Source organism: Rhinatrema bivittatum, chromosome 9, assembly GCF_901001135.1.
Source record: "Rhinatrema bivittatum chromosome 9, aRhiBiv1.1, whole genome shotgun sequence".
In the NCBI taxonomy this organism is placed as follows: Eukaryota; Metazoa; Chordata; class Amphibia; order Gymnophiona; family Rhinatrematidae; genus Rhinatrema; species Rhinatrema bivittatum.
The window spans coordinates 54,690,740-54,703,023 of NC_042623.1; the positions used below are offsets into that span (position 1 = coordinate 54,690,740).

At 42.4% G+C, this 12,284-nt stretch overlaps 1 protein-coding gene across 2 annotated transcripts in view; it reads right to left on the reverse strand.

Annotated features, from left to right (window-relative positions):
* Nucleotides 1–3,421: 3,421 nt before the first annotated feature.
* SLC26A3 (solute carrier family 26 member 3) overlaps nucleotides 3,422–12,284 on the reverse strand; it is a 52,424-nt gene continuing 43,561 nt past the window's right edge. The window contains exons 17-20 of one of the 2 annotated variants that reach the window (XM_029615710.1): nucleotides 11,906–11,960; nucleotides 9,327–9,472; nucleotides 8,304–8,369; nucleotides 3,422–4,035 (exon numbers count right to left, since the gene is read on the reverse strand). In XM_029615710.1, coding sequence (XP_029471570.1) covers nucleotides 4,012–4,035; nucleotides 8,304–8,369; nucleotides 9,327–9,472; nucleotides 11,906–11,960 — 291 coding nt within the window. In that variant the 3' untranslated portion in view covers nucleotides 3,422–4,011. Of the gene's footprint in view, nucleotides 4,036–8,303; nucleotides 8,373–9,326; nucleotides 9,473–11,905; nucleotides 11,961–12,284 lie in introns of both variants that reach the window. The other variant, XM_029615709.1, reaches the window with a different exon arrangement.

The window sequence follows — 12,284 nt, forward strand, 5'->3', positions numbered from 1 at the left end:
CCGTCCTGTAAGGCACACCAAACCCCAGCCTTTGCTCACTCCTGGAATTCTCTTCTTATGTTCCAGTGCCGACTCTGCAGATTGTCTCTGGCTAAAATCCTATGCCCAAGCTGACTTCATACATTTCAAATGTATGCTTATCTCTTTCCAGTTTTCTATTGCACTTGCTAAGCAAGACTACTACATCCATCTGACACACACTCTCACATCCAATTCTTGCTGTCTCTTTACCATACTCACTTCCCTCCTCAGACTTCCTTTGCCTCTCTCCCCCACTTCACTCTGTCCAGATAATGGCAGATTACTTCCATGACAAGATTCACAAAACTAGCCTTGAGTTTTCAACCAGATTACCTTTACTTCCCTCTCCACCACTTCTTTCCTCTACCCTTCCCCTGGCCTCCACCACTCTCCTTTTCTGATGTCACAGTGGAGAAAATTGCCTATCTTCTCTTCTCCTCCAAACTCACAACTTGTTCCTCTGACTTCATTCCCACCCAGTTCCTCAGTTCTTTTCCCCTGTAGTCATCCCTTCCATCTGCCACATCCTCAATCCATCACTTTCCACTGCTGCTGATTCTGCTGTCTTCAAATATGCCGAGATAATACCATTCCTCAAAAAACCCTCACTGGACCATATCTGTCTTGCCAACTAATGTCCCATCTCCTTCCTCCCTTTTGTGTCCAAACTACTTGAAAGTACTAGTCACCTCCATTGTATTGACTTTCTTTCATCTCAAGCCATTCTTAATCCACTCCAGTCTGGTTTTCACCCTCTACATTTCACAGAAGCACCCTTGTCAAAGTATCCAGTGACCTGGTTATGACTAAAACCAAAGACCTCTACTCGAGTCTTTATCCTTCTTGTCCTATCTGATGCTTTTGACACTGTTGTTTACCACCAACTTCTTGATACTCTGTCCTCACTTGGATTTTGGGACTCTGTTCTGTCTTGGTTCTCCTTACCTCTTCCATTGCACTTTTAGTATTTCCTCTGGCAGATCCTTCTCTATTGCCTTCCCACTGTCAATTGGTGTGCCTCAGGGTTTGGTCCTGGATCTTCTTCTCTCTGTATACTAATTCCCTTGATACTCTGATTTCCTCCCATGGCTTTCAATACCATCTTTTGGCTGATGGTTCCCATATTTACCTTTCTATTCCAGAAATGTAATCACAAATTCAGTCCCAGATCTCAGCCTGCTTATCTGACATTGCTGCCTGGATGTCCCACTGCACCTTAAACTCAACATGGCCAAATCAGAGCTCCTCATCTTTCCCCTGAAGTCCACTTCCCCTCTTCCTTCTTTCTCTGTTTGTGTGGATAAGTCTGTAATCCCTCCAGTCTCCTCTAACCATAATCTTGGAGTCATTGTCTACTCTGTATATATCCAAAACACTGTTCAAATATGCTCTCTTTCTTTCTCTATAACAGGGCTTTCCAAACCTGTCCTGGGGACCCCATAGCCAATCAGGGTTTTCAGGATATCCACAATGAATATACAAGAGATAAATTTGCATACCATGAAGACTCAGTATATGCAAATTCATCTCGTGCATATTCATTGTGGACATCCTGAAAACCCAACTGGCTGTGGGGTCCCCAGGACAGGTTTGGGAAGCCCTGTTCAATAACATCACCAAAATCCATCCCTTCCTTTCTGAACATGCTACCAGAACCTTTATCTACTCTCTCATCCCCTCCCGCTTAACACTATTGCAACCACTCCTCACAGATCTCCCACATAGCCATCTCTCTCCATTACAATCTATCCAAAATTCAGCTGCACGACTTATCTTTCGCCAAAGTCGTTACACCCATATAACCCACTTCTCAAGTCACTACATTGGTTCTCTACCTGTTCTTGCATACTATTCAAGCTCATCTTACTCTTCTACAAGAGCCTTCACTCTGCAGCTCCTCACTACCACTCCCCTCTTATCTCTCTCTACACCCCTCCTTGTGCACAGTGCTCATCTGATAAGTCACTCCTTTCTACACCCTTCTCTTCTACCGCCAATTCCCAACTCCCAACTCCGTGCTTTCCATCTGGCTGCACGATATGCTTGGCATAAACTTCCTGAGCTGGTGCATCATGCTCCCTCTCTTGCCTTATTCAAATCTAGTCTAAAAACTTACTTTTATTAAGGCTGCTTTTAAATCCTAACCCCTGATTGTCCTGCTTAAGCTTCATTAAATTTTTAACCAGTGTCCTAATAAATAAAATTTTCAGAGTCTCTTTTGCCTTGTATATTTGTCTTGATTAGATTGTAAACTCTACAGAACAGGGCCTGTCTCTTATGTTTTTTGTACAGTGCTGCGTATGTTGAGTAGCAATATAGATGTAGTGCATGTATATTTATCGGGCCTGCCACAATGCGTTTCCAAAGCTGTGTTCAGGCTGGGGAAAGAAGGGAGGAAAACAGCATGCATCCATGATATTTTCACAAGCATGTGATGTGGAGTTTAATGTTTGGTAGTTCTGCATGTGTAATGTTCAGTAGGGGACTGTGTTAAGGAACTCAGAAAAGGTTAAGAAGCGCCAGAGGTTGCCCTGGGAAATAGTAAAGAAGTTCCCCGTTCAGACTGGGATATTTGGTCTAGGATAGGCTGTACCTAAATACTCAGTACCTAACCAGATAGAACCTGACAGCACATGCCCTATTTTCCCCATCTCGGCCATCTGCACAGAAGAGCAGGTATAAAGTAAGCAGCTGCTTTTAATGCATGCAATTTATGCTCATTTTTAAAGAAAAACTACATGGGCTATTTGAAAATGTCCTCCCCTCTCCTGATCCTAAAATTTTGCAGTCTTCTTGCTAGCTGAGTACTTTACTGATACCCTCATGCCAGTGATGGGTGGGGATCGGCTCTAGGTTAATTGCTTTGTGTTCTGATCACTAATCTACCCTAGCAGAATAGAAATTCAAGTGCACACAGCAGTTTCAAAGTACTTAGCCTAATCACCAAATTCTTTGGTCAAGTGCTCTAGCTTCCAGAATCAATTCTCACAAATCAGCTGCATCTCGACTAACAATGAGACCATTCCAAGCATTCCAAATATAAAAATATATATTATTTATTCCTTCTGTGCCTCCTAAGTGCTAATGTTTCATTTGTGACAAAGGCGTTCCACCAGGTCAGCATTCATTTGTGATATACCCAAATAAATATCTCTGCAGTGTTCCTCTCTGGTTCCTGTGACCTATCCTTATGCAAAACAAATTATACTTACAATAATATTTAGAAGCATGGTCATCTCACTTGCCAAAAAACAAAAGCAAGTTACACTGTGCAATTAACAATACATATTCAGCATCTTATATTTCTAGCACGTACATCATCAGTATGTGATGTGCTCCTCAGCCAGCCTCACTCTTGTCTCATTACTCTACACTGTCACAGTCATATAGGAACCTTTATTTAACCATGAGCAATTAGAAAAATACAAACTTAAACTTATATCATTACCGTATTGCACACACAATAGTGGAAATACAGTGTAAATGCTTTTTAGCCATCATACAAAACAAGTTTGTTCTATACATTATAAGCTAGAGCTATGTACATGTTTATTATACAGAACATATAGTACATTATACTCTAAAATAAAATGTTTTTATAATTAAAGATTGTTTATTTTTGCCCCTTTCTATTACAAGTATAAGAACACAGCATATGCTATTTAAAAAAAACCATAATTTTACCATCTATTTTCTCAGATCTTATTCAATTAATATGTACATAATTTCTAATGTTCCTGTACAGTATATATTTTTTCCTATTTTCTGTCCATGATGCAAATTTCAAAGTAAACAAGATTCTTTAAAAACACAGTAACTGTGTAATAAAAAAAGTTCTCATATATACATTTCTAGATCTTATATATACAGATTTATACACACATAAATATATAATTGTTCTTCTCTTCTTTAGGTTACAATGTAAAAATGTTTTTGCCTTCCTTTGATGAGTGATCAGTGAGGATCGTGTGAACCTGGTCATCGGGATCTTTAAAATTTTGTTTCATCTGGTATCTAGGAAAAAACACCAAAAATGCACTATTTTACTTCCAGTAACAAAAGGGAATTATTTGAATTTGAAATTCTAAAGATTTTGTGTAACTGGAAAGGAATATTATCAATTTCAAATAAGTTCATAGGTAAGTTACTAGTACGAAGGATGAATATTGTTGCTGGTTTAGCTGTGGTCATTTACCATATGTTAGGACTGGCAACTGGTGGAACTTTGACTGCTCAGGGAAACAGACTGAAGCTCTGGCCAGAAAGCTAAAGCTTCAGCACAGGGAAAGCTGACATGCTGAAGGGAATGAGCCAATACTCCCCCACCCGATGAATCTGATCGGCCTTGGAAAGAGAGCACTGGGAACCAGGACGTTGTTCCTGGTAACTTGAAGGCTACCTGGCCCTCGGCTTGCAACCCGGACCCTGCCTCTGCCCAGAAATGGCTTAGAATGACACAATCCATCTATTGATACTTTGATTTGGACTGAACCTCTTACTAGTAAACTCATCTGTTACTCCTTAGTACTACTAAACCAGCCCTGGGTTGGCTCTGAACTGCAAGAGGTCTAGAACTATCTCTGGCCCCCACATCAAGGGAGAGGCCTCCGGACTGGGAACCTGACACCTTAAGATGTAGTGGCCAGTGAAAGATGATCATTCTTTCCAGCACAGTGAACTAAAACCAAGCCGTTCTATAAGGTACAGAGAAAACAAGAAGAAGGTATCAACTATTAAAGCTTTAATGATAGATGCAATATTATATAGTTGGGTAGGGGTAAAGAAGGCCAGGGATTTATTGAGTGCAGTCCCCTAATGATTACCTTGCAGCAGTCTGCATATTATGTTTCAGGGGAAGGTTCCCAAATCTTTGTGCACCCTTAAGCCAATTCAACTGCACAGTGCAAATCCATGGCTTGCTTATCTCACATTTAGCGATCACAAAAGTCCCTAACTCAGCACATTTTCTGAGGTCTGATTGCGCTATCATACCCGCTAGTCCTTTTCCTCTAAAAGCGTAGTTTCATGTCTGATGATGTTCTAGCAGCCTCATTGATCCTGGAGAATACTGGAATCTTTGTAGGTTGCGATACCTTTCATTGGACCAACAGAAAAGTTACTGTAGTGCTTTTGAGACCACATAGATCCCTTTATCGGGTAGGACCTGTGTGGTCTTGAAAGCTCATGTATTATACTGTATCATCTTTGTTGTTGGTCCACTAAAAGGTATTGCAACTCACAGAGATTCTCTGAATCACCCCCCACCCCAGGCAATACGGATTTAAAACTGAGAATGGGCATTGATTGTTTCCCCCATTCCAGAAAGAAGATGCTTAAAAATTGTTAGGCATAAAAATATAAGGTCTACAAAAAAATACATACAGAAAACAAAAATAAAGCTGGCAAACAGGTAATGGTTCCCAGGTTGCTGCTGGAGCTACTGACAGAAGAGGCAGAAAAAAGTGATGCTAAATCATCAGAAGAGCAATTGGGCCGATGCAGTAAAGTGCGCTCAGACCGAGCATACTGTTAGCCTCTGGTTGGATGCGCGTTTTCCATGCGCTATTTTTACCCCTTATACAGTAAGGGGTAATAGCGCGTGGAAAATGTGCGGCCAACCCCCCTGAAACTAATAGCGCCCGCAACATGCAAATGCATGTTGATAGCCCTATTAGTTATTCCTGCGCGATCCAGAAAGTAAAATGTGCAGTCAAGCTGCACATTTTACTTTCAGAAATTAATGCCTGCCAAAGGCAGGAGTTAATTTCGGTTGGCACCGGGAAAGTGTACAGAAAAGCAGAAAAAACTGCTTTTCTGTTCACCCTCCGACTTAATATCATAGCGATATTAAGTCGGAGGCCCCAAAAATAAAAAAAAATTTTAAATCTGCCCGTGGCCTGCGGGTTGGAAGACGGACGCTCAATTTTGCCGGCGTCCAGTTTCCGAACCCATGGCTGTCAGTGGGTTCGAGAACCGATGCCGGTAAAATTGAGCATTGGCTGTCAAACCCGCTGACAGCCGCCTCTTCTGTCAAAAAGGAGGTGCTAGGGACGCGCAAGTATCCCTAGTGCCTCCTTTTATTGCGAGCCCTCATTTGCATATTTTTTTCTTTCTGAATCGCGTGCCCAGAAGAGTGGCCTGGGTGTGCGCTGGGAGAGCGGGCGCTCGCCAGCTCTCCCGCAGGTTTTTCTGTATCGGCCCGAATGTGAGATAAACCTAAGTATCTTATTAAAAGCAATAAGAGACCAAGTCAGAAAGAACGGTGAAAGTGATAGAATTGAGGCAGAAAGTTTTCAAAAATGGTACGGGAGGCTAAAAAGTAGAATTGGCGTCCTAGAAGAGGACCCAGAGATAAAGTAGTTATAAAAAATGGTGGTGCACTTACAAGATAGCTGAGGATACAGAGGATTGGGACCTTGGGGTTAGGGCAAGACTTCCCAAACCTGTCCTGGGGTCTCCACAGCCAGTTGGGTTTTCAGAATATCCGCACTGAATATGCCTGAGATAAATTTGTACATATGGAGTCACCATGATATGTACATTTATCTCATGCACATTCATTGTGGATAACTTGAAAACTTGACTGGCTGTAGGGTCTCCAGGACAGGTTTGGGAAGCCCTGTGTTAGCCCTGGGTTTGGTACCAGAGCTGCAAACAGGCCTATTTTTCAGGCTAGCTAAAATGTGCAAATTAGCAAGAATATCTAACCTTTCTTAGGCCCAATAGATGCTAATAATATAATGTGATATGACAGTATATGATACTGATATGATGCATATCAATATACTATCATATCACATTATCCTATTAGCATATATACATCTACATCTATACACACACACACACACACACATGCACTAGCAGACACGAGCACTGCTGGTGAAATGATGTGAATACCCTTTACCTGTCCCTCCTCGACCGCAGCACTCTCATCCCTTTTCACCCAAGGACTCTCATCCCTCTTCCCAGCCTGATCCAAACTCTTGTCCCTTTTGTTCCTCCTACCCATTCATATCTGGGAGTTTCTCTGCCTTTTTTTCTGGTCTCAAGGTATTGGGAGTTGCTCTTCCTCCAGTTCCACAGCCCTGGGCGTCCTCTGCCTGCCTCTGATCCCACGAGCCCTGCGACTTTGCAAATAAAGCAGGCCAAGAGCATGCATGCCTGAGTTCAGTGCTACACGCCCAGCTTGTTAGCGGAGAGTGCAGATGTGCTTCTGCGCACATGCACAGCCCCCCAGACCCTGAGCACTAATGTCATGCATAGCTGCATGTATTGCTCGTAAGTCCCAAGATACGCACACTCCGGAAGGTACATGTAGGCCTCAGAGAGTACTTGTCGACACTCCTCAGCGGATGGTGGGGGGAGCGCACAGGCACACTCCGGTTGGGGCTAAGCCTATTTTATATACATATATATCTATATAAATCCCACTGCTGCTCCTTGTGACTTTGGGCAAGTCGCTTTACCTTTCATTGCCTCAGGTACAAACTTAGGGGGTAATTTGCAAAGGAGTTAGGCGTGTAAATGTAACATACTATCCTAGCATATTGTCTTTTTATTATGTCTGTATGCCCTTGTAAACTGTTTTGACTACTCCCCAGTAAAAAACGGTATATAAAAATTGTTTAAATAAATAGCAATTTTCAAAAGCCATTTATTCGAGTAAAGTGCACGTATGTGAGTAAATCCTATGGATAATCCAATGGCATATATTGTAGCAATTTTCACAAGCCCACTTAATCGAGTAAATGCCTTTTTAATTTGGACCCTTAGATTGTGAGCCCTCTGTGAACAGGGAAATGCCTACAGTACTTCAATGAAATCCAACTTTGAAGTGGCTGAAAGGCAGAATATAAATCAAAATATATTTTATCCCCTTTGACAGAGTAGCAAATTCATCTGAATAGGGCCCATCTTGTACAATTACCAGGTACAGCATTCCTTAGAGATACAAAACGTGACAATAAATAGCGACCACAAGGCCTGTCTCATCTGCGCCTTCTCACTTTGTACTGCAGTACTGCAGACTCCGATCGCTGACTTTAGCCTCATTTCTGCACTGTTAAGATCTTCTGAGCGTCTCTCATGTTTTCTTGATTGTTACTATTTCCACTGGGAGGCAGATGCATGGACTTCCTTCCTTCCTTTATGCAAGGCACAGTAATAAAGCCCAAAAAGAGCTCTTGTGTGCAGGGCAGGTTTTATAGGCCAGCTCCCAGTCGTAGTACTAAGACTGGGAGATCAACAGGATGGAGGTAATGCCAGAAAAATATTCCACTCACCACACAGTCTCTGTTGCGTAATTGTCCACTTGTGTTTCCATTCATGTAGATGTTACCTCCTCTGTCCTGCTGCCAACAGACATTATGTTTATACAAAGCACGGCTGAGGATGCATACTTATGCTAAATAAACACCATAAACGTGCTGCGCCGATACTGGCAGCGGCATTACCTGTGCAGAAATGACATAGCGTCTGGTGGCACCTTATAGATTAACAAGAGTCCAGTTCATTAGAGGCAGGTAGGTGGACTCTTGTCCTCTAAAACTAAAGCCTCAATAACGTTGGCGGCTGTGGTTCAACCTTTGTGTTCTAAGGAAGTCCAGCAGAAGAATGCACACGCCACTTAATAATACGTTCCAAAAAAAAAGTAGTATTTATGTGAGAAAACAAAACGTCTGTGCGTGTCTCTTTAGAAGCTACAGCACAGATGCTGGGCAGATCAGAAGTAGAAGCTGAAAGCAGAAAACAGGGAGAGAGAAAGAGAGAAACAAGGTGTGTCTTAAGACATCACCTCAACCCCTTTGTCCAATTGCAGGCAGTAAATGCTGAGAAAGAAACTGAGAAAGAGGGAAAACATAACTGTGCATTGGTTCAATATACACAGACATACATAAGAACCTTCCCTCCCTTTTACATTTTTAGGAGTGGATGTTCCCAACAAATACATCTAATACTATGAAAGGTGCCACCAGCCTTGGTGTCGTTTTTGCTACCTCAGATTAAAATGGCTATCCCCTTGCAAGAGTTAGGATCTTTGCATGGTGCCCTAGTTTCTGACTTGTTCAAGTGACACTTCAGGCCACCGTAGCAGAATGCCAAGCCCTGCATGATTCTTTCGGGAGCTAACGGCAGAGCGTGCCTTCCTGTTGTCCCATCTTACCAGCTCCTGAAAGGATCGTGCCTCAGGCCGAAGTCACATTTACTGTATAGTTACAGAACGTGTAACAAAGGGGGGTTATTTTAAAGCTGTCAACTGCCTGCTGTACTGTAAGTGAGAGCTATACAGGAGAAGAGATTCTTACCTCTGTGGTTTTGGGTTTTGATAAGCCCTGTGAGCCCTTTTTGATCAGTATATATAATACTGCATCATGAATGGTGAGGAAAAACATAGAAGTCTTAATTTCATTATCAAAAAATTCACATCTTGTGAGTTTCTCCAGAAGATCACCTACAGGGCAAGAAAATATAGTAGAAAACTCTTACTTGCATTCCTTATTTTTTTTTTTTTAATCATAATATCCCCCACCCCCCCTTCAAAAGCATGATTAAGCCTCAAGTGCAGTATCGTAGGACACAGCTTTGATTAAACACGTATCTGAATATTTATTTTAATCTCAAATGCTTCAACTACTGTGTGGCAATCTGTTTTTGGTGGGGGACAAATGTAAATTAAAGTAAGCCAAATCCCCAGTAAACTTACTTTCTGCCAGGAGGGCATTCTCATCTGAGTTGATGCTGGGGCTCTGATTGTCAGGATTTGGCGCCAAGCAATGTGCCCATCCCAGTTTTAATGTAGACATTCAGAGGGCAATTTTCAAAGCCATTTTACTGAGTAAATAGGTATTTACCCGAGCAAACCGGCCTGGTTGAAAGTTGCCCTCAATCTAGCTAAAAGTGCATGCAGGCTTTCATAGTGCACATTCTCCCAACTGGGATAAAACGAGGCATTGCTGGGGACTGGGCAGGGTGAGTTTAAGTCAGGGGAGGAAACGGCACATATACACCGACCTTTTTGAATGTGCGTGTGCTGTTTTACACCAATTGGCCACCTACACAAATAGCAAGTGCCGACTACTTGATTTTTTTTTTTCCCACAGAGCTGTCAAGTGTCCTAGTTTTTGAAGTAAGATTTTTGGCCATTCTTGGTTTCTGAGCTTACATTCTTACTGGTAAATTTTAAAAGAAATGCACGTATGGGCGTAGGAACAAAGATATGCTCAATTTTATATTGTGCATGCAAGTATGCATGTAGCATTTGAAATATCCCTGCTGCGTGTATGTGTGCAGCCTTTACATGTGAATGTACTTGCCTTGATGGGGGGGGGGGGGGAGAGGGAGAGAGTTATAGGGTCAGTCTGATACGTTATATATACAGTAGGTACCACTGTAGCGGGGCACTTTGAATCGAGATGGGGTTTCGGGGGGTGGGTTGGGGTTAGAGGTGGTGGTGTTACAATCATATTCAGAGGTAGTCATTGTAAAATTGACATCACTAAAGATTTTTTAGTCCTTATAAGCAATGAAAAGTTTAACAGGAGGAGTTGATTTGTACACTGCAGTCTCTGCTAAAAATCTATAGTGATGTCATTTTTACAATGTCTACCTCTGAATATGTCTGTAACACCACCACCCCTAATCCCAACCCACCCCCCGAAAACCCATCTCGATTCAAAGTGCCCCGCTACAGTGGTACCTATATATAGAATATCAGACTGAGCCTATACAGAGGTTCTCTCTCTCTTTTCATACCGCCAGCTTCTTAAAAGTCACATTGCACATACAGAGCTGTTTTTGCACGAGCAATGCTGTTAAAATCTACCTCTTAGTGCACTGTGGTATTTGTAGTCCTGTATACTCCATTTCAAATCAACAACTACAGGTACTGAAATTTTTATTTATTTATTTAGTATAGTTAGCTCACGTCTCTTCATTGGTAGCTCAAGGCGAGATATATTTAGCTGCTGTAGGTATTTTCCTGCCCCAGAGGGCTTACAATCTAAGGCCAGGATTCATCATTCCGTGCAGAATGATGAACCCTGTGCTACAGGGGGGCGGAGACGAAGCAGGGGACGGTCGGGCGATAGCCTGCAGCCAGCCACACCACGGCGGTGCGGTTTTGCCTGCTGCGGTGCGGCCGGCTGCAGGCTATCGCGGGCATAGCACCACCGTAAAAGGTGGTGCTATTCCCCGCGCTACTGCCGGTGATAACGTTCGAAGCATTATCGCCGGCAGTGGTGCCGCCGCCGATTACCATAATTCCCTCCCTAACTCCTCCCCCTAATTTAAATCTTACCGCCGCAATAAGGCCCTAATGCACACGATAAGGGCCTATTGCAACTCCCTAAGGGCCTTATTTGCTATGCATTTTTTCTCATAGGCACAGAATGGGGGAAAAGATTTAGTAAATCAGGCCCTAAGTTTGTAGCTGAAGCAGCGGAGGGTGAAGTGACTTGCTGAAAGTCACAAGGAGCATCAGCAGGTTTCCCTGATTCTCAGCCTGCTGCTTCAACCACTAGGCATGAAGGGGATCTTCAGAGAGCCCTGGCTGGAGTAAAGTCTCACCCTAGGAGCTAGCAGCTCTCTATGCCCCTCAGACATTGCCATATGAAGAAAAAAAATAATTGCTCACCATCTTCTCTGGAAGGGAGATCCCTGAGACCGATCCCGCACTAGGGCTGAATATCATAGGAGTTTGCAGGATCTCAGGAGTCAACTGCATGAACAGAATTTTCTTTCAAACCATATTTAAAAGGGCCTCGCTTCTGGTTTTATGCCAAGCTGATTTCTTCTTAGACCAGATTAGAATCCAAGTCTCCAGAAGTAATGAAGTAATAAACTATGCAAAACTGTATTTATAAATAACACCCATAAAACAACTTACTGTCTATTCCGACAATAAACACGTCAACCTCAATTCTGATGAATTCTTTTAAAATCTGTAATGTGAAAATAAAAATTATTGCTTAAGGACGATGGACATGTATGATAACAAGAAAAAAATGTTCAGAGTTGGAAATTAGTAACTTTCTGACCAGTCCAACATGTGCTTTCCTCTTCATATTGACTGATTTTCCAGCATTATTAATTAATTCCTGACCTGGCCTTTCCACTGAAATTAATTAGAGGAATATAAAAGATCATAGGCACAGCATCGCATTTCACATTTTGGGGACAGATGTACCAAGGGCTGCTACATTTTGGGAAATGCAAAATTAGCAGCTCCACCAAAATAAGAAACTGAGAAAGAATGCACCAAATCC